This window comes from Pipistrellus hanaki (genome assembly GCF_964339955.1).
Source record: "Pipistrellus hanaki genome assembly, chromosome: 12".
Lineage (NCBI taxonomy): Eukaryota > Metazoa > Chordata > Mammalia > Chiroptera > Vespertilionidae > Pipistrellus > Pipistrellus hanaki.
The window spans coordinates 1,035,448-1,056,274 of NC_140514.1; the positions used below are offsets into that span (position 1 = coordinate 1,035,448).

The 20,827-nt window shown below is 56.6% G+C and overlaps 1 protein-coding gene across 4 annotated transcripts in view; it reads right to left on the bottom strand.

Annotated features, from left to right (window-relative positions):
- Window positions 1–20,827, bottom strand: part of KIDINS220 (kinase D interacting substrate 220) — a 35,426-nt gene that overhangs the window by 7,060 nt on the left and 7,539 nt on the right. For 2 of the 4 annotated variants that reach the window (XM_084900053.1, XM_084900052.1), the window contains exons 8-23: window positions 20,714–20,812; window positions 20,449–20,547; window positions 19,644–19,742; window positions 18,500–18,677; window positions 17,716–17,880; window positions 16,935–17,280; window positions 16,575–16,726; window positions 16,144–16,433; window positions 15,428–15,568; window positions 14,469–14,709; window positions 13,620–13,708; window positions 12,499–12,643; window positions 10,956–11,118; window positions 4,787–4,965; window positions 4,112–4,338; window positions 2,183–2,296 (exon numbers count right to left, since the gene is read on the bottom strand). In XM_084900053.1, the coding sequence (XP_084756179.1) occupies window positions 2,183–2,296; window positions 4,112–4,338; window positions 4,787–4,965; window positions 10,956–11,118; window positions 12,499–12,643; window positions 13,620–13,708; window positions 14,469–14,709; window positions 15,428–15,568; window positions 16,144–16,433; window positions 16,575–16,726; window positions 16,935–17,280; window positions 17,716–17,880; window positions 18,500–18,677; window positions 19,644–19,742; window positions 20,449–20,547; window positions 20,714–20,812 (2,727 nt within the window). Of the gene's footprint in view, window positions 1–1,479; window positions 1,537–2,182; window positions 2,297–4,111; window positions 4,339–4,786; window positions 4,966–10,955; window positions 11,119–12,498; window positions 12,644–13,619; window positions 13,709–14,468; window positions 14,710–15,427; window positions 15,569–16,143; window positions 16,434–16,574; window positions 16,727–16,934; window positions 17,281–17,715; window positions 17,881–18,499; window positions 18,678–19,643; window positions 19,743–20,448; window positions 20,548–20,713; window positions 20,813–20,827 lie in introns of all 4 variants that reach the window. The other 2 variants (XM_084900051.1, XM_084900054.1) reach the window with 2 other exon arrangements.

Sequence of the window (20,827 nt, forward strand, 5' to 3'; positions counted from 1 at the left end):
CGAGCCCTGGCCTCCTGCAGTCCCCTCACAAGATACCCCCCCCCCCCACCGGCCTCGTGGTAGACGGGCCGCCCGTGCTCACAGGATGTGCCAGGCCAGCTCCTGACGTCTGCCCTCCTGCTGCCTGCTCTAAGCTCCTCACGTGTCTGCACTGACAGCCTGTCACCCGGTGCTCTGCTGAGGGACAGCTGAGCGAGCAGAGGGGCTCCATCGGAGACACAGGGTCCCCCGGGACCGGAAGCCACGGGCCACGAGGTAACCCTCCTCCCGGCCGCCGCGTCTCCACGGGCTCAGCGTGAGGCCCAGGCCGTGCCCCGCCGGCTGCCCCCGTTTCCACCACTGCTCTTAGTCGGTGTGAACGTGTCTACTGCGACCGGGCTACGCACACTCTACAGCTACGGCCGCCGTTAGTTTCCTAAAAGCAGAGAAGCTCGGTAAGGGCCAGTACTCACTAGGCAGGTCAGCACCGTTAACGTGAGGAAAGCGGCAGACGGCTATCTCACTGCACAGGGGCCGCGCCCGCTCGGGTGCCCCGCCCTGTCCCGGGCTCCTTTCCGGACGAGCTCAGACCTCCCGGGCTCAGCGCCCTCGCCGCCGCCCCCGGGCCCCGAGGACCCGCAGGCACTAACCGCGCCCGTTCACCCCGCCCGCTCGGGGCCAGCTGTGTCCCCGGGGCTGTATGGCCACCAGCGCCTCAGTGTCTGCCGTCCATGCGGGGGAGGGGCTCTGCCCGGAGAGTGTCCTCCTCTGGAGGCCCCGGCGGAGCGGCAGTCCCCCTGCGACGGGCAGCGACCGGGCTGCGGGCTCCTCCGGCGCCGAGCGGGCGGACGGCTTCCTGCGTCCCTCTCTCCTGGGAGCCACTCACGCTCCAGCTGAGCGCCAACGGCTTTACACGGCTCACCGAGCCCTCAGTGAGAACACCAGAGGGTTTCCTCTCTCTTAGGAACATTAACTAAAATGACAGTAAGAAAACTGTCTTCCCAGCGGCGAGCCCCCGCGGTGAGCCCGGGAGGGTCTGAGCCCCCGCAGCCCGGCGCCCGGCCCGCAAGGAGCTCCACCTGAGGGTCCCTCCGCCCGGGCCGGTCTGTGAGCAGCCAGAAGCGAAGGAAGCTTCTAGGCTCATCGAGTAAACGCAGGTCTGTGAGCGAGAAGCTGAGCAATGAGACACAGCGGCTTCCTCTCGGGGGCGCTGCTGAGACACCCGGCCTTCGCCCTCGGCTGGCATGGCCTTTCCTTACGCAGCCTCGGGGGAGGGGACCTGCACATGCCCTTGACCGGACGAGGAGGGGATGTGCCCTGTTTCCAAGATTATTCTCCCTGCGGAGGCTGGAGAGCCAGCAGAGGGAACACCACCCGAGCACTGCCCGGCCGGGGGCGGGAGGACACGGGCACCGGGCACACGCCCGGGTCATTAGCGGCCACACGCGGATGCAGTTAGTGGGCCGAGCGGGGCGGGCCACGCCACACACACGCCGTTACCCTCGAGGGGCTGGTGGGCGCGGGCAGCCCCTCAGCGGCGTCCTCCTTGATGACCTCCTAGCGACACAGAACAGAGTGGTGAGGGCGCGGGAGAGCACACGCGTTAGGGTCCCAGCACCTGCAGTGACACACGTCCCGCCCAGGGAAGGCTGGGTCCTACGCCTCTGCCCCGGCTGTACGACCTGTTCACAGGGACTTCCTCCTTTTTTAGGTTTCTTAACGAACCTGACCAGCAGGAGCACCTAATGTTAACATAAATGGGCTGCTTTGGATTAGATTAAAAAGTAACTACATTTGAATAACTTCCTTTTCCTATTTAATTTCTGCCATTAAACTTAACATGTTCTTTCCATGTATCACCTGATTTTTACACAAAAGGGCTAACATACATACAGATGCCACCTATGCGTGTCCTTTAAAGACACTGGGAACCAGCAGGAGTGAAGGCCTGTGTAACGCGGTGATAAACGCGCACTGTAAGCAGACACGCGCTGTCAGCTTCTCAGCCTTCCCCCCAGGCCGCCGGGGCCCTTCACAGAGTCCACAGGAAGGAAAACACGCTCACGTTGGTGACAGCTGAGCTTTCCTGAGGCTGTTTACAAAGTAAGCTGCACTCTCTCTCCACAGAAAGGAAATTACCCACTCTAATGTTCCAGATGGTTCTTAGCAGAGTAAGACTTTAGTTACCCCTTTTTATACTTACTAGGCCATTGGTTTGATCTCTGGACAAACTCGATTTTACTGTTGGACGTGAGATGAGATGTTGGGAACCGCCAGGGTAATACCGTGGCGAGTAAAAGTAGGGGGCAAAGAATGGCTATGGAAAAAACACGCAACAAAAGAATGGGATAAACAATCACGGAAATCAAAGGGCAATGAGACTTATCAAATGAAACTAAACAACAAAACACAGACTTTAATGCAAATGACAAACGAAAGAAAAAAGCCTTTTTCATATTCTACCAGATATCAAACCCCAAACTTGACATATTAAATTATTACACTGACTTACTAAAAGCTTTTTTAAAAGCAACTGAAGTCTTACACCTTATAATTTAACACACGAGTGTCTCTTTATATTAATAATTTTATGGGCTAATTACCAAGTGTTAGGTTCTAAATGATTTATAAATATTAACATAATATCTTACAAAAAAGCAGAATGGAATCTTAATAGAAAACTATCCTTTACCAAAAATGAATAAATAAAAGTAAATAAAAGGTTAGCCTCGGGTAAGACCAGATGGTGTGGTCTGTGTGACAACAGCCTGCACAGACCTCAGAGGGGAAGCCAGTGTCCCGGCGGGAGCTGAACTCTCAGCCTTTATCCCTGACGAGCTCCTTGTTAGCGGGAGCGGCCAGGCTGCGTGGGCAAAGGCCAAAGTTAGGTTCCCCCGCTTCAGGGCCCTACAAGGACACCTTTCTCACTCCTGCCACTTTAAGAAAATTATTCTGCTTTTACTTCCTGATTACAAACATCAAATAACTACAAAAAAGTAACTAGACTTAAAAATGTGAGAGAACTGTAAATGTTTTAGAAATAATAAAACATTATTAAAATATCACATGATTGTTCTTCACGTGAAATGGGTGAACACGAGGTCTCAGCCTGGATGGTGTGGTAATTTTTGAAAAATAAGTTCATGGTCTCAAAAGCTCAACTGTCCCCAAATGGTCAGCGGAGCCGTTCTGACTCCATGTCGGCGGCTGGGCCGGAAGTGCCCGCACCGCCTGCCGAGCGCCGGGTGTGCAGCGGGCACCCCTTCGCCCCGCACTCCGAGCAGCCGGGATGGGTGGCCAGTGACCCACGGGGCCAACGCTGTTAACAAATTTCATTTAATTTAAATCGCTCACGTGGGCTGAGTGTGGCCAGAAGACCAGCTGTTTCTGGATTAGACTGAAGCAGGAGACAACGCAGCTAACGTGACGAGCCGGGCACGGGGCACTCAGCTGCGCTCCCTCTCTCCAGCAGGAGGCTCCCAGGCCCCCGAGTCCCAGTCACACGTGCCGAGACGACCTGAATGAGACTGTAACGGCTGAGGCGCTAATTCGGCCAAGCGTTAGTCCCACAGGCAGTATTCCCATTACCGAATCCATTTAAAAGCTACACTGCAGCCCTAGCTGGTTCGGTTCAGTGGATGGAGCGTCAGCCTGTAGACTAAAGGGTCCAGGGTTCAATTCCGGTCAAGGGCATGTACCTTGGTTGCAGGCACATCCCCAGTGGTGGGTGATGCAGGAGGCAGCTGATCGATGTTTCTCTCTCATCGATGTTTTTAACTCTCTATTCCTCTCCCTTGCTCTCTGTAAACAATCAACAAAAATTAAAAAAAAAAAAAAGCTACACCGCACACGAAGCAGTCGCTGACCCGCTGCAGCAGCTCCGTCCGCACGTGTCCAGCCCCCGGGAAGCACGTGCAGACGGACCGTCCGGCCTGGCTGACGGGCACAGCGCGGGCTCCTTCCCTCCGGCTGAGAGCACACAGCCTCGCCTGACCTGAGACCCACTAACATGCAGCGTCTCCATGTTTAAAATATCATATAACTTAACCTTTCCCTAGTTTTAAAGCTAAAGGACAGCTTCTAGGTAACCCAGCCCCCTCAGCAGGAACGCCTGCTGCTCCCGCCGGCTCACCCGGTTGTAGAAGGGGTGCTGGGGCCCCGTCATCCCGCTGTAGTAGCTGCTGTGCGGCTGGGGGGACACCACGCCCCCGGCGAAGGGGCCGTTGAAGGAGGTGGTCGAGGAGCAGACGGACGGGGGCTGGCTGTAGCCGGACGGGGGCCGGGGGGCGGCTTCGTGCAAGGGCAGCGGGGGGTATGCCAGGCCACCGATGTTGATCTGCTCCCGGGCAGCGCGGACATCTGGAAGGAAAGGGGTTCCCGAGGAAGAGAGCGGACGTTAGTGCTCAGTCATCCGCGCCTGCCCCTTCGCTGGCTCCGTGGGTGGAGCGTCGGCCTGGGGACAGATGCCGTGTGCGCACCTGTACGCAGAGGCCCCAGCACAGTGTAATCACCCCACCACGTCCTGCCCCGCCCTCCGCGTCCCCGCTCAGGGCGAAGGCGCCGTCTCCCCAGGGAGCCGGGGGACAGAGCGGGGAGACAGCACAGGGCGGCCCGGAGGCCCGACACGGACGGAATGACTGCCAAGCCGGGGCGGGGAGGGGGAGCACAGAGCGGGGCTAAGGAGCGGCACTTCCCTCCTGCCCCGGACCCCACCGGCCGTCCTCCGCGGAGACGGTCCGGCGTGCTGGGCGCTCACGGGGAGGAGGGAGGCAGGACGTGAACAGCAGCGTTCTGGGGCGGCACCCACCGGCGATGATCTCCCGCAGCTTGGGGTCCAGGTTCACGGTGCAGGGCAGGAAGGTCTTCACGTCGCGCGCCACCAGCACGGGCGTCCGCGAGGCCAGGAACACCTCGAAGTTCCTGACGTCCCCGTCGATCTCCAGCAGCGGCTCCACGTCCTTGGTCGTCGGGATGTTCTTCGAGATTCTTCAGCAGGAAAGAGACGAGAAAGGTCACTCACGTCCCCACCAGGAAGGCAAACTCCGCAGAAAACTAAGTCACGTTACACACTCTGCCGCCATGAAATCTTTTCAAAGGAAAAACAGGCGGCACAGCTGCCCGGCAGTCAGGACACCATGGGTCCGCGTGGGCCTGCCTCTGCCAGCGGCACGTGGCCAGGAGGCAGGAAGGAAGGAGCGTGCAGCACACGCCGATGGAGCTGTTTGGGACAGCGACGGGCACAGGGGCCTCTGCTTTACTTGCCGGGATTCTGCAAAGGATTTCATTTGAAAGGTCTCCAGTGGGGACCACCCCGAGGCGGCCTCACTGCTGGCAAGTGCTCAGGCAGGAGCGAGTCAGATGCAAACAACACCCCCCAGGCCGGGGCCGGGGCCAGTGAAGAGGCAGAGAGGCAAACGCTCCGAGCCCAGCCCGGAGCAGGGCCCGCAGGACGAGCAGAGCCGCGCTCACAGCCCCCGAGGCTCACGCCATGGGCAGAGACACCCCGACAGCAGCTCTTAAGAGGCAAGACCCACTTCCACAGCGGCTTGGGCGGCGCCAATAGTGCCACAGGGGCTGCCAAGCGATGAGTGTTCACGGTGCTGTGCCTTTAAGAAGTCTTGAGGAGTTTTACACGAATCGTTCAGAGAAAGCAAATGCTCAGTACCACGCTGAGGAACTGGCAGAGAATGGGGCACTGCCCTCAAAGTGTACCCAGGAATGTCTCAGACTAAAGCAAACCCTTCGTTCTCAGGCTATCTTAAAGACCTAGTTTTACTAAGCACAGCACCCAAATTCTACAATGCTTAGGATTTAATATTTTTAAAAGTAAATACAAATGTGTTAAGACCAATAAAAACCGCCGAAACTGGTTTGGCTCAGTGGATAGAGCGTCGGCCTGCGGACTGAAAGGTTCCAGGTTCGATTCCTGTTAAGGGCATGTACCTTGGTTGCGGGCACATCCCCAGTAGGGAGTGTACAGGAGGCAGCTGATTGATGTTTCTCTCTCATCGATGTTTCTAACTCTCTTCCTCTCTGTAAAAGATCGATAAAATATATATTTTTAAAAAGACCAATAAAAACCTCCTCTCTTCATCTCCATCCTTTCCCAAATGTGAATGGAAAAGGTTTTAGAAGAAAAGGCACAACTGAGCTTTACAACAATCGAGGGTCAGGCGACTATCCGTCGGCCTGCAAGCATGATCCTCGGGGCTCATCGGTGGCCTGCGGGGCCATCTTAAAAAGAACAAGAAACGGATATTGAACTTGAGAATTGGACTCATTAAACTCAGCGTTCCCTGGCCTTTGCGCAGTGAGGGAGAGCAAAGCGCAGGTCTTGGCTGTTTCTGGGGGAACACTGCCACCTTGTGGACTTTATGGATATTACTGACAGGCCGCTCAGCGGGCTTGCCCTCAGCACCTCATCTAGCCTCTCATTAGTTGTGTTTTGTTGTAGTGACCTTTGTCAGCTCTCAGGCCGGGGACAATGTAAAAACACTTCTACTTGAGATGCGGAGATCACAGGCCTCCACTGAAAAGCATCCGTCCAGGGGCAATCAGCCTCCACCTGATCTCTGAAGCACATTACTGTAATGTTTTGGTGAATTCTTCAACAATGAGGTTTATTTTTAAAATGTAAACATGCATAATACTCTTACTGTATTATAAGATAAACTATAAGTCTGCAAGGGTAATGACTTTTTACCCATTAAAATATATATGTTAGAGAAACTGATTTTGCTATTTCTGTTTTCAAACAGCCTTAGTTAATGCACTTGAGTTTCCCATGCTGGAGTTAGAAACACACACTTTGGAGCATTTAAAACCCCTCCTTTGTTCTGCCCTAGCATTAAATACTAAAAATGGCATCGTGACAAGTTTAAATGAGAATGTATTTTAAAAATCCATTCTACCCTCGGAAAAGCAGAGGAAAGCGATTGAGAAGCGACCTAGGGAAGAACGACAGGCACAGGGCACCCATAAAAGTGGCATCGAGGCTGGAGCAAGCAGATGCGCCAGCTGTTTCGGGGGAGGCCTCACAGCTGAGTTCCTGCGGTCTCCATCCGAAGCTACTGCAGCCAAGGACACATTCAGGATTTTGCAAAAACCAGGGCTTCTTTGTAAAAAGATGAAGGTATCAACAAAGCAGGGGACTCTGGAAAGAAGCATCTGCACTATAAACACGTTAAGGGCAAGTGTGTTTTCAGAGTGAAGATGGAGCAGTAACCACACAGACAGCCATCTAACGGGCGCCGAGTGCTGACAACACCGCACCTACGGGCGGGCACGCTGTCCCGGAGGCAGACTGCGCTCCGTTCCACAGGACACAGACACCAATGGCCCGCAGAACATGCGGGGAATGAGCACAGGGGAACCGTCAGTACAGGACATACCTGGTGCTAAAAGCAGAGAACTTTTCACAAATCTAACATCTCACGCTGTTCCAGTTCACACATGCAGAGAAACAAACTGGTGCATAATCGGGCCACACCCGGGGCTGGGGGTCAGGTAACAGTCGCCCGGAACACGAGGGAACAGGAGGTGGTGAGGGAACAGGAGTGAGTGAGAGCCGGAGGCAGGAGGTGCCGAGAAGCGACAGAGTTAAGCTTAGAACTCCGCTGAGCGCCAGGCAGAAACACCATGATGTGATGTTCTGTTGTGAAAATATCTCCAAGTATGGAAACAGCACTGCTTAATTTAAAACACCAAGCTCCCGGCTGGCGTCGCTCAGCCTGAGCACCAAAGGGCTGCAGATTCGATTCCCGGCCCTGATTGGGGGATGTGGGAGGCAACTGATTCTTTCTTCCTATCTACCTACCTACCTACCTCTCTCTTCCCCCACTCTCCCTGTCCCTCCCTCCCTTCCACTCTTCCTGAAAAGTCAATGGAAAAAATATCCCCAGGTGAGGATTAACAAAAATATAAAACAAACAAACAAACAAAGAAATAAAGATACTGGGTTTAATATAAAGGCTTCTATGATGTCTGTTCAATGAAATGAAAGATGGCTCCTGTCCCCAGGCTCTCTGGGAACGCATCTGACCGTGTTTAGAAATGAGTATGCAGCATGCAAATAAAGGTTGGCATCATCCTTATCACAAAACTGTTCTGACCACAGCATTCTGAGCAGGACTTCTTAAGCAGTGTCAAAACAAAAGTGTTAAACGTTATCTTCATGAAAACGCTTAACGATGATCTTTTCAAAACCTCTATCATTGCTTTCTAGAAAATATGAGAAATAAAGTTTTATAGCTAAAATATTTCAGTGGCTGTCTAAAACACTATAATAAAAAGAAGACAGAAGATCTTAATCTACAGTTTTAATTTTACTCCCTTTCTTCTTACTAAATATATGTTAACAAAAAAACACCCCTCAAATGATCTAGACAAAAGCTTTTAGCTCAACACATAATTGCAAGGAAATTACAATAATTGTACCAATTAAAATAATCTTGAATGAACAGTATGTCATCTTAATGTTCCAATGGTTTATAGAGGGATCTACTTAATTAGCTGAAATTGCTTTTCAGTGTTATATCAAATGTCATTTGTTAAAAGTTGAACAATTTAGAAAATAATTTAACAAAGCAATTTTACCAAACACTAAGAGCCAACATTTTCTTTTTCAGAGAATAAAGCAAGCAGCTGTGTCATCAAATTGCTATAAAAGTAAATGAGGCTTTTTATAGATTAAAAAAATTTTACTACCAGCGTTAAAAACACTATTTTCTGATTGTTTTTACCAAGTCAGATTTCTTTAATAAAATAAATGAATATCAATTATATACTGCTGCTTTTTGTCGGCTGTAAATAAAACTTTTTCTTATTTAAAGGACAATGGCATCAAAGAACACAACTCCAGCTAATTAGAAAGTCATCGATATTATTCTAACATATTCCAACATGATTTTTCAATATGTTGATCAAACTCTCTTCCCATAGTTTTCCATTCAAATCATCTTAAATTTAGTTCTTTTGAGTCAAGTTCTTCATGAATTCGCCAAGATATTTACTACATTGTATTTTCTCTTCCTTAAAGTATCTACAAATCATTATTAAGTATTAGTAGGTATATAAGACATCTATTTCTTTTAAAATATATATATTATTGATTTTTTTACAGAGAGGAAGAGAGAGGGATAGAGAGTTAGAAACATTGATGAGAGAGAATCATTGATCAGCTGCCTCCTGCACACCCCCTACTGGGGATTTGCCCACAACCAAGATACATGCCCTTGACCGGAATTGAACCTGTGACCCTTCAGTCCGCAGGCCAACACTCTATCCACTGAGCCATACCGGTTTTGGTGTGGACGTCTATTTCTTAAAAGAAAAAAAGGGGAGGGGGCATTTCAAAATCACCCTGAACCCAACCCGTCCATAGGCAGCAAGCCCACGGCGGGCTGAGGGCTACAGGATGGATAAGTAAGTGGCAAACAGTCTCCCCACCTCATTAGGCCTCCAATATCAATATTCTCCATTTACTTGAACAAAATTCCCCTATAAAAATTCACTACACTGTTTTCCTTGTAGAATAAAGATACTTCCTAAAAACATTTCTTTGGCAAGTGTTCTTTTCACAGAATGAAAAAAGTACTATTCTCTTTGAATATAAATAATACATCTCTTCTGTCCTTAAGACATATTTTAATTAAAAATGTCATTTTGGGGAAATTTCCTTGAACGTTAGGATGTCACAGAGCTTGCATCCTATGCTCAGATGAAAATCAGGGTGGGAGCTTTCAGAGGGCAGGCAATCCTCCATCGGCAAGGACAGCAGTTTCAGCGAAAGTTTTCTGTCCCTGAAAGAACCGGTAGCCCGATCCTGACCACACGTCCTGATTGGCTGATCTGATCCCAACCACATGTTCTGATTGGCTGGCTGAGCCCAAGTGGCTGCTTCCTCCAGTGGTTTCTGAAGTGCTGTGTGCTTTCCCTCTCGGCAGAACACACACTCCTGGACGCTCCAGTGTGAGAACAGAGGATGCGTGTGTGACAGACCTCGAAGGGTCCACCTCAGGGCATCAGGTGCTGCTCACATCTGTCCCCCATCCCGCACCCCGTCCTGGGCCCCGAACACAGAAGGCGAAGCTCAGTAAGAGCTCACACTGAGCCCACACCAAGTGAAGAAAACGACTGAATGTAAAAGAACAGTAAGTTCCTTTATTACTTATAACTAGAGGCCCGGTGCACAAAATTCGTGCACTTGGGGGATGGGGGTTCCCTCAACCTGGCCTGTGCCCTCTCGAAGTCCGGGAGCCCTGTGGAGATGTCTGGCTGATAGCTTAGTGGGCCTAAGCTGACATCCTTAGCGCTGCCACAGAGATGGGAGAGGGTCCCACCGCCGCCACTGTGCTCGCCAAAGTGAGCCCGGCTTCTGGCTGAGCGGCGCTCCCTCTGGGGAGCACACTGACTGCCTGGGGGCAGCTCCTGCATTGAGTGTCTGCCCCCTGGTGGTCAGCGCACATCATAGTGACCAGTCATTTTACCATTCAGTCATCTGCATATTAGCCTTTTATTATGTAGGACGCAAAGAATCTGCTCCCATCAGTATTCAGAGTTTCTAAAACCCTTCAGATATAAAGCTGAGAAATACTTGTATCAATGACTTGGAAAATGTAACCTCCTTAATAGTCCATGAAGACACTAGGAATAAAAAGTAAACTGGAAACAAATAACAATGTCTCAGGCACTGCATTTCATAGATATGAGTACGTAAAGCCACCAGGACTGTTAAGCGCACGTTTCTCACATTCGGTGTCAGTGGAAAGGAAGCCATACATGTCTGTGATGGGCACACACGGTGTGAACACAGCTCCTGGAGTAAAGGAATCAGTGAGAATCGTCCACTGAATGTGGACGTGCGCATTTTATACAGAACGCCAGGACTTTGTATTCACTGTGCTCTATACGCCTTAGCTTGTTTCTGAAAAGCCAGCGCGACGTAAAGCCAAGTTAAACGTAGGGGGATTCCGTACCTCTCGTAGATGGTCTTCAGGGTCATCTGGTCCGGAATGCCCTCCGTCTCCTCCAGGTACAGGATGAGCCAGGACGTGCGGTACGGCCACTGCTCCGTGAGGTTGATCCAGCTGGCCAGGCGGTCCCAGTTAAAGCTAATCTGATTGGCTCTCAGCAGCCGCCCTTCAAGGAGCACAAGAACATTTGTGAATTAAGACATGTGAAGTCATGCTAAGCAAAACACTGAGCATAATCATAAGTCATTTAAAGTCCCTAAGTCTTTAAGATTAGCTACTTACTGTACACAACATACTCAAACTAACTAAATGTAAGTCTATATATATAAAAGCCTAAGCAACCATCTGACCGTCTGACCAGTAGCTATGATGCGCACTGACCACCAGGGGGCAGATGCTCAATGCAGACGCTGCAGAGCCTGCGGTGACTTGGCAGCTGCCGTTCTCGGGTGATGCACCGGAACCAGAGAGGAGGGAGCCCGATTCCGGGGTGCGTCACCAGAGAACTGCCTTCGTGCAATCCGGGACCCCTCGGGGGATGTTTCAGCCCAATCCCCGCAGGCCAGACCAAGGGCCTCTAGTGTGTGTGTGTGTGTGTGTATATATAAATACATATGTATATGTATACATAGCGTCTACAATCCAAAGAGCTCTACGGGAAGCTCCTAGAATTACACAAATTCTGTTTAGCTGTAACATGATTCTGTGACGTCCCCCGGCGCCGCACTGACCCCCCGCACAGCAGCCTCAGAACCGCGTGAGACACACACTGCTCCTGCAGCGGCCCACCCTCCTGCAGTGCCCGGAGTCTGCTGGCCCGGAGCACACAGCGTGCGGTCCTCTCGCTCTCCTAGGGAGAGTGTGCGCGCCCCCCCTCACTGCTGGGCTGTGGTGCCGATGGGAATGCGGACGGGGTGGCTGTAACTGGCCCCGTCTGCCGGGTTCTCGGGAGTCCCGCTCAGGACTAGGCCCGGGAGAGCTTACCAGGGGCAGCTGCCATCCTCAGACTTCTAGCCCACGCCTTGTTTGCTGCCTCATCATTTTATCCCCACTTTTGCTGGGATTCAGAACCGCAGATATTTTTGCTTTTTAATTTTGAACATTATCCGTTTTACTTGATCGTTATCAGTTTATATCCAGTTGTTCCGGCTCAAATGAATTCCCCCTTCCCCTGTAACTGCTATACAGGCTCCCCTCCCCCCGTTCTCCCTGCCTCTCCCCCTCGGCCTCACCCCCGGCCGCCTGCCCAGCCCCGCGCACTGCAGCACCGCGGCCGGGCTGCCCCTCCCCGGAAGGGTCTGCGCTGGGCCAGGGCCAGGCCTGCACCTCCCACCAGTTAAACGGAGGTGAACTCGGAGGTTTCCTTCCGTGTCACGTTTTGAAGTAACAGTGCACAGCGGACGGCTGGTTTTTGTTGTCAAACTCACGTGGGCTTTCCTCCACACCCTAATGCACATAAACCGGCCTCAGCAGCGCTCACGCCCTGCGGGGACTGCCTCTGTTTCCGCAGCCGCGCGGCTCGGTCCGGGAGGCAGGGAGAGGTCACCTGTCACGGAGACGATGTTGAGGAGCCTCCGCATGGTCTGAGGGCTGATGTCGCTGAACCAGTCCTCCGTCACCAGCAGCTTCGTCAGGTCGAAGGACATCTGCCGGGTGACGGTGCGCTGCACCTGCCGCCGGCGGTGCGTGTCCTGAGGAGCGGAGCGGAGGATGAGCTGCCGGAGTCGCTAGCACAGGCTTCCGCTCCACAGCGACAAACCTCACCCTGCAGGCCGAGGGCGGGAGCGCACCAGCCGAGCCACAGGCCGCCACGGCGGGCTCAGGCCTCAGAAAGAACACGGTGGCGGCGGCCCCAGGCCCTGGCGGCTGCGAGGGAACGAGCTTCCTGGCTGAGCAGCCGAGCGAGCTCGGTGCCTCGGAGATGAGATCCCACGCGAGAACATTCCACCAAGAACTGAACGGGGACGCGGGCAGGAGCGCGGGGCTTACAGGGACTCGGGAATAACGAAGCCATAACTCCGTGCTGGGCTTCACGGGCTCCGCGTTTCCCGGAGTCAGACCCTGCTGGTGACTGAGCGTCGTCACCTGTCACTCTTCACACTAATTAGCATCCACGTTTGCACAGGGTAGAGGCTTAAAATGAGAACGTCAAAACGTCACTGAAGACATGTTTAAATGCCCAATATCCAAGTTTAATGGCAGCAAACTGAAAGCCAAACAAAACCACATAAAACAGTGCCAGTCGGCGCCAGCCCAACCTCGCCAAGCTCAGCGCTCTGTGCCCGCGGCCTGCAGTGCCCGCCCCCGCTCCACACGAGGAGTCTGGGGGTGGGCAGGACAGAGGGACCGGCGGGTCAGGAGGGACCCACGGATCAGCACTGGGGAGGGAAGGTCTCCCTCACAGCTGTGGTGCTGCGGGTGCCTGGACCGCCGAGGGGCTCTGGTCTGGGTCTGGGCGGCGTGGGGCCGAGGACCGGCTGGGAAGGACAGGGACTCCTGCGTCAGTCACTGGGCTGTAGGCAGACATGCCCTCAACACCGCTGGCAGGAAGGCACCAGGGATAACGCAGTGGTGAGCTCGGTGCCCAGTTTACAGAAGGCGGTTCCGTGCCACCGGCTGTCTTGTTTGAGGAACAGAACAAGCGCGGGGCTCAGAGATGAATCTTACCCGTCTGTTGAGGGCTGTCTTGCTGCCAAGCTTGGCCATGTCTCCGAGGCTGATCTGGGAGACTCTTCTGTCGGCATCCTCCTGTGTCCCTGAGGGATCCCCGGAGCACCGTTAGCAGGCGGCAGGACCGCTGAGGGGAAGCGGCCGCCCACAGCCCTCAAGGTGAAGGTGGGCCGCACACACAGGGCTGCGTGCACACAGGACTGCGCACACACAGGACTCCGTACACACAGGACTGCGCACACTCAGGGCTGCGCGCACACAGGACTCCGTACACACAGGACTGCGCACACTCAGGACTGCGCACACACAGGACTGCACACACACAGGGCTGCGAGCACACAGGGCTGGGCGCACACAGGACTCCGTACACACAGTACTGCGCACACACAGGACTCCGTACACACAGGACTGCGCACACTCAGGACTGCGCACACACAGGACTGCACACACACAGGGCTGCGAGCACACAGGGCTGGGCGCACACAGGACTCCGTACACACAGGACTGCGCACACACAGGACTCCGTACACACAGGACTGCGCACACTCAGGACTGCGCACACACAGGACTGCACACACACAGGGCTGCGAGCACACAGGGCTGGGCGCACACAGGACTCTGCACACACAGGACTCCGCACACACAGGACTCCGCACACAGGACTCCGTACACACAGGACTGCGCACACTCAGGACTGCGCACACACAGGACTGCACACACACAGGGCTGCGAGCACACAGGGCTGGGCGCACACAGGACTCCGTACACACAGGACTCCGCACACACAGGACTCCGCACACACAGGGCTCCGCACACACAGGGCTCCGCACACAGGGCTGCCCGCACCTGTGCCGTCGGGGCAGGCGATGTCCCCGTTGGTGGCCGTGACCAGGTACTTCTTGGCGCCGCTCAGGCCCCGGCTGTTGAGGAACACGGGCAGGTGCACAATGTTGCGCATGTAGTCGTGGCCGTTGATGTTGGAGTCGCGCAGGACGCTGTTGAGGTTCTGGTTGATGGCCTTGATGATGATGTGCGGGTCGCTCGCAAAGATGGCGATGAAGGGCCCTTTGGAGAACAGCACCCGGACCTGCCGGAGGAGGAATGTGGACGCACAAACTTTAAGTCACCAGCCCACAGACAAGCGCTCCCTTTGGTGGCTGGGTATTTCTTAAAACTGTTTTTCAGCCCCAGCCAGTGTGGCTCAGCGGATAGAGCGTCTGCCTGCAAACTGAGAGGTCCTGGGTTCAATTCCGGACAAGGACACAGGCCTGGGTTGCAGCTCGATTCCCAGTAGGGAGCGTGTAGGATGCAGCCGATCAGTGACTCTCTCCTCACTGATGGTTCTCTCTATCCCTTATCACTCCCTTCTGAAATCAATAAGAAAATTTTTTTTAAAAAAACTGTTTTCTGTCCAAGCATTACTCTGTCTGAACACCGCTGCTACTGAAGTCTCCATCTGGTTTGCACCATCCGGCAGTGACACGCGCCCTGGGACGTGCGGCCTGAGGCGAGGTGGGCTCAGCACGCGGGAGGCGCTCGGGAACGTGGGAGAGGCACGGGCTCCGGTCTCAGCGGCACAGGCTGTGGCTCAGCACACACCTCAGAGGCGCGGGTGTGCGACTTCCACAAACACGGCGGACTGTGCGCTGCTTCTCAGCCCCACGTGTGCACACACGCTGGGCCCGCGGGACCACCAGCCCCCACGCCCCTCTCTCACTCCCCAGCACCTTCCCGCATCTACACCTGTCTACCAACATGCACCCGCTGTTTCTGCACAAAGACGGTGATTTCCATCTCAAACACACCGTGTCCAGCATCTGCAGCACTTTGTCCTGCTCGCAGGCGTCCAGCCCGTCGATGATGACCACCAGCCGGGTCTGGTTCTGCGTGAAGCTGTCGATGGTCTTGGCCATCCTGGCCATCAGCTCCACCTCGCACTTGAGAACCTGCAGAGACAGACAGGCAGGTGCGCTGAGGGCGGTGCGTTCCGAGCGCCCCTCAGAAGCCCCCGCGGAGGACACAGCGGCTCCCTGCAGCCTCAGTCCCTGGCCCGGAGCGCGGCCCCGCCGGGACCAGGGCTCACGCGGCAGCAGCCCCGCCCAGGAGCCCCGGACAGCCTGCGAGGAGGGATTGGTCAGGCTGAGGGACTGCTGCCCCGATCACGCTCCGCAGGCCTCGAGGCTAAGACTCGAGTGAAAACCCCAGTGACCCACCCGGCGGCTCCTGACGGGACATGCCCCCAGTCCCCGCTCCGCCAGCCCAGCTGCTGGCCCACAGGCCGAGGCCCGCCCCACGAGGAGGAGGGTCACCGTGAAGGCACCCGTTCGCCCGCTCCTGTGGTTTCTAGTTACAAAGCCGCGTCGTACGACTTTGCCCGCGTCACCAGGCCCTCCCCGGGGAAACCTGGGCGGGAGCCGGAGCCACGCAGTGCTGGCCCAGAAGCGCGCCCCACGGCCCGAGGCCAGGCCCGGCCGTACACGGCCGTCCCCGCGCCCGCGCCCGCCCCCACGGCCCGGCGCACCTTCATGAAGCCCTCGCTCTTCAGCTTGTGCAGCCGCGAGGCCGCGCTGTGCAGCCGCTTCCGCTGCGAGTTGAGCAGCGAGTCCAGCACCTGCCACCAGGTGCGGCAGTTGAGCAGCAGGGCCAGCCCCACGACGGCCGCGATGGCGATGAGGACGGCATTCACCGTCAGGTGCTTCGCGTCCACTCGGAAGACGGCCAGGAGCGTGACGCCCGCCACCACGCAGCCCAGCACGAACAGGAAGATGACGAAGGACGGGAGGCAGCACGTCTTCTTCCACTTCCTCTTACCTGCGGGACAGCAGCGGCTGACGGCCTCACGCCGAGACCCACACGCCCGCCGGCACAGGGAGCCGGAGCTCTGAGGGCGGCTTCCCGCCGCCTCCCTTCCCGGCCCCACGCAGGCAGCGCCCGCAGCAGGAGGCAGCCTACCCTGCGAGTCCTCCGTCTTGAACACTCGGAAAAGCCTGGTCGCCAAGAAGCCGAACTCCCTCTCGCAGGCGTCCGAGAGGGTGGCGATCATCTCCGCCATGGACGTCTCCCCGCCGACGCTGGACAGGCGGTTGTAGTCCGTGAACAGGAACCTGCGGGAGGAGGCACGTTTCAGTCCCAGAGGCCCTGCGCGCTCGAGGCCTGGGTCAGGCCCTGACCGTCCTCACGCCTCTCCCGGGCGGCTGTCTATAAATCTGAGGAGGGAAAGAACCAGGAACTCGGCGTCTCAGGGCCCACGTTCCGGAAGCGAGCCGGGAGAGACAGCACCTCGCCGTGCTCCGTCCGGTCGCAGGGACTCACCGCACGGGCAGGGCCTTGGTGGTCTGCTCCGGCAGCTCGGGCGGGTTCACGAACATCAGCTTGAGGAGCAGCTCCAGGTAGCCGATGTGCCGGGCCAGCCTGGTGCTGAGCGCCCAGGCCCAGTTCCAGCTCTCGCCTTCCCTCCGGCCGCCGAAGTAAATGACGGTGAAGAAGATGTACAGCAGGGCCAGGCCGCTCAGCGCCACGGCCACGCCGAGGGTCAGGTCCACCGTGAAGGCGAACAGCAGGCCCAGGCCCCCGCACAGCAGCAGCGTCAGGAACACCACCAGCCACGAGAACTGGAACAGGGGCTCGATCTGCTGCCCCGCGAACGTCTTCATCTCATCTGGAGAGAGAGCGGACAGCGTTAGTCCTGCCTTAGGAACAACTCCTCACTTCACATCTACACACATACCAGCCCCTCTGCCTCCTGGGGGAGACACACATCCCTGCCAGGCTTCCTCGGTCACGGTGTTGTCCTGTTTGTGTTTTGTGTTTGTATTATACAAGCAACAACTGTTGTCTCCGGATGTGAATGGAAAACCACTCATACTCTGCTGTGTCTTCACAAGTAACACCTCATCCACGCCTCCCTGTACCCTCCTCACCCCTCTCCTGCCAACCGCATTTGAGAGTCACAGTTCCTAAAGGTGTGCTGAGCCCAGGGGAGCTCAAATAACTCATTCTTTCTACCAAGATGCACAGGTGCCCGCACACAAAACTCTTCACAAAACCGACCCCGCCCGCGAGAGCCTCGCCGTGCACGGACGGGAACACTGACCCTCCAGCTTCCGGAGCAGGAAGGACTTGCCGCTGCCCCACTGCGCGTACAGCCCCACGCAGATGGGCGGCTGCATGGTGGGCTCGCTGAGGATGTCCGCCAGCGCGCTGCTGTACAGGTCGTAGCCCAGCATGTCGCCGTCCGTCTCCGTGGGCGACAGGTGTCCTGTGAGGATAAACACCAGGGCCTTACGTAAGACATTATAAGGAAACATCACTTCGTATCTATCGTTTATTTAATCAGTAAAAACCCATTTTAAATGGTTAGACCTGTGGAAAGACAGGTTCCGATGCTCTTAAATTAATGCCATGTTTTATAGACCTCAAGATGCCTGCTGAGTGTAGGACGCAGCATGATCCTGTACGACCAGGAGAGGAAAAACGCTCCCCCTTGTGGCGCAATGCGGAACTCCTGCCCCGACGCCAGGCGCACCCAGTCCCAGATGCGGAGCCCGGAGCCCGGAGCCCGGTGCGCCCGGGACAAACACGTGTGTGACAGCTGCACACGGAGCGGCTCCGCCACCGGAGACACCCGGCCCCGGACTGACAGGCCTCAGCTTTCCCCAAGCTCACCCGTCACTTTAAGGCACTTCCCATCAAAACCCAAGAGGATATTTTAAAAACTGAAAAGCAAAGACATGTGGAAGCAGGTAAGAAACAATGTTAAAGACTACGAAAAGCAGCTGTCCATAAAGTTACCGTAATTAACACATCACAGAACCCGCCCAGGATGGGAACATAAACACTGTCAGTGCCCAATGCCGGCGCAGGGACCCCGCACTCACTGGCCCCGAAGATCTGCGTCAGGATGCTCTTCTGGTGGCTGCAGTCGATGTTGTAGGGCGTCTCGCCCGCCTTGTTGGGCCGGTAGAGCAGCCGGCCGTCCTTGGGGTTCCTCAGGAGCATCTCCGCCAGCTTCCGGCTCCTCCCGCGGATGGCGATGTGCAGGGGAGTGTCTCCTTTCTGCGGGGAGCGGGAGGCGCCCAGAGAACAGCCCTCACCTTCCGCAAAACCACTGCCAAGGCCGCCTGCGCCCTGCCCAGACCCAGCGCAGGAACTTCCCGCTCCTGCCCCACCCCCCAAAATGGCCCGCCCTCTCTTCTCCTCCGCCGGGCCACGAGGAAAAGCAGCAGCTCCTCCTGCCCCCACCCCCCACCACCACACATGCACACACGCACACACGCACATGGCCTGCCTGTCTCCTCCGCGGGGGGAGAGGGGTCAATAGGAAGCAGAGGCTCCTCCTGCCCCACCCCCCCCGCACGGTCTGCCTCTCTCTCCTCCGCCGGGGTCACGAGGAAAAGCAGCAGCTCCCCCCCCCCAAAGGGACCACTCCCGCCCCAGGCGAGTAACCGCCCCGCACCCGGCATTTCTGTCCACGGGTGCCAGCTCCTTCCTCAGCTAGCGCCCACCCGCTTCACCCCTGCTGCCGCCCGTCTCCCCACACCCCTGCTGCCGCCCGTCTCCCCACACCCCTGCTGCCGCCCGTCTCCCCACACCCCTGCTGCCGCCCGTCTCCCCACACCCCTGCTGCCGCCCGTCTCCCCACACCCCTGCTGCCGCCCGTCTCCCCACACCCCTGCTGCCGCCCGTCTCCCCACACCCCTGCTGCCGCCCGTCTCCCCACACCCCTGCTGCCGCCCATCTCCCCACACCCCTGCTGCCGCCGTCCGCCACGAGCAGGGAGCACGGCGAGGTGAGGGAGCCCCTCCCTCCGGGACGCCAGGCCGCCTTCTCCGAGGCTTCCCCTCCGGCCCCTGGGTCTGCCCACTGTGCATCTGCGGCAGCGCTGCCCCACGGCCTCCTGGCCCGCAGCCTGGGGCCCGCCAGGGGGCTGTCCGCCTGCGATCACCCCCCCCCCGCCCCCCGGTGCCCACAGGCGAGCTCCTCCGCACACACCCACCGGCTGCCCCCCGCCCCCGCGCTCACCCTGTCCACCGCGGACACCTTGGCCCCCTTGTCCAGCAGCAGCTCCACCACCTCGATGTTCCGCATCTTGGTGGCCTTTATCAGCGGCGTCTCGCCGTCCTGCGGGCACAGAGGAAGGTGTCACGGGACAGCTCCCTCCTTTGTGCGAAGGTCACATCACACATCTGTAGGCGCTCCGTCATGGGACTCCGGCAGCACTCTGCATTAATGTTCCCAAGGAAACAGCCGTAAAAACCAGCGCGTGCTCTGCCTGTCACAACCAGGCTTCCGTGTCAGGATAACTCGCCGTCACTCAGCCGAGTGTGCGATGGGCCCATACTGCCCGCACTGCGGCCGCCACGCTGCGGCCGACCCTCCCTTCCTCCCCGAAATCAGTGAAAACGCATTAGAGAGAAGAACGGAGGTCAGGGACCCTTCCGCCCTGGGCGGAGGGCGGCATCACTGCCTCAGAAAGGTGCCGTCCGTCCCGGAAATGAAGGGCGTGTCAATAAGAGTTCTCACACGTCACTCAGCTGAGGCGCTCGGTGACAGCCCGCAGCACCCGCTCCGGGAGCCGTGCCCGCCCGCAGGGCCTCGGAGGACCTGTGCCCCCCACGGGCAGGAGCCCGTTCTGGGGAACGACTGTCCCCGCTGACTCTGCTTTCTGGACGTATTAACTAACGCAGGAAACACTGCGCCTCCCTGCGACACAACCCGACGGGATCACAGCACTCCTCAAAGCCGGGAGAGTCCCTGGTGACACCAGTGTCCTTCCAGCGTCAAGCACGCAGGCCTGACGGGCTGGCGAGGGCGGAGGCCGGCCTACCTTGGTGCATATTTCCGTGTCGGGATTGCACTGCAGGATGTCTCTCACCATGGTCGCGTTTCCTTTCTCCACAGCCCAGTACAGAGCAGTTTTATTGTCCTATGGATACAAAATCAGTGATCGCTGATTGCGAGATGCATGCTTTAACATGCTTCTGCACATATGAGGAACCTTCCTGCGGACAGCAGTGGGAGGCTCACCACAGCGGTGTGGCGGGAAGCCCTGGGACCCGCACCGCACCCCCCCCCCCCGCGGCCGCACGCACCTGCCCCCGGATGTCGATGTCGGCGTACTTCTGGAGCAGCGCGCGGACGATCTCCACGTGGCCGCCTCTGACGGCGCCGATCAGCACGGTGTCCCCGCTCTGCAGACAGGACCA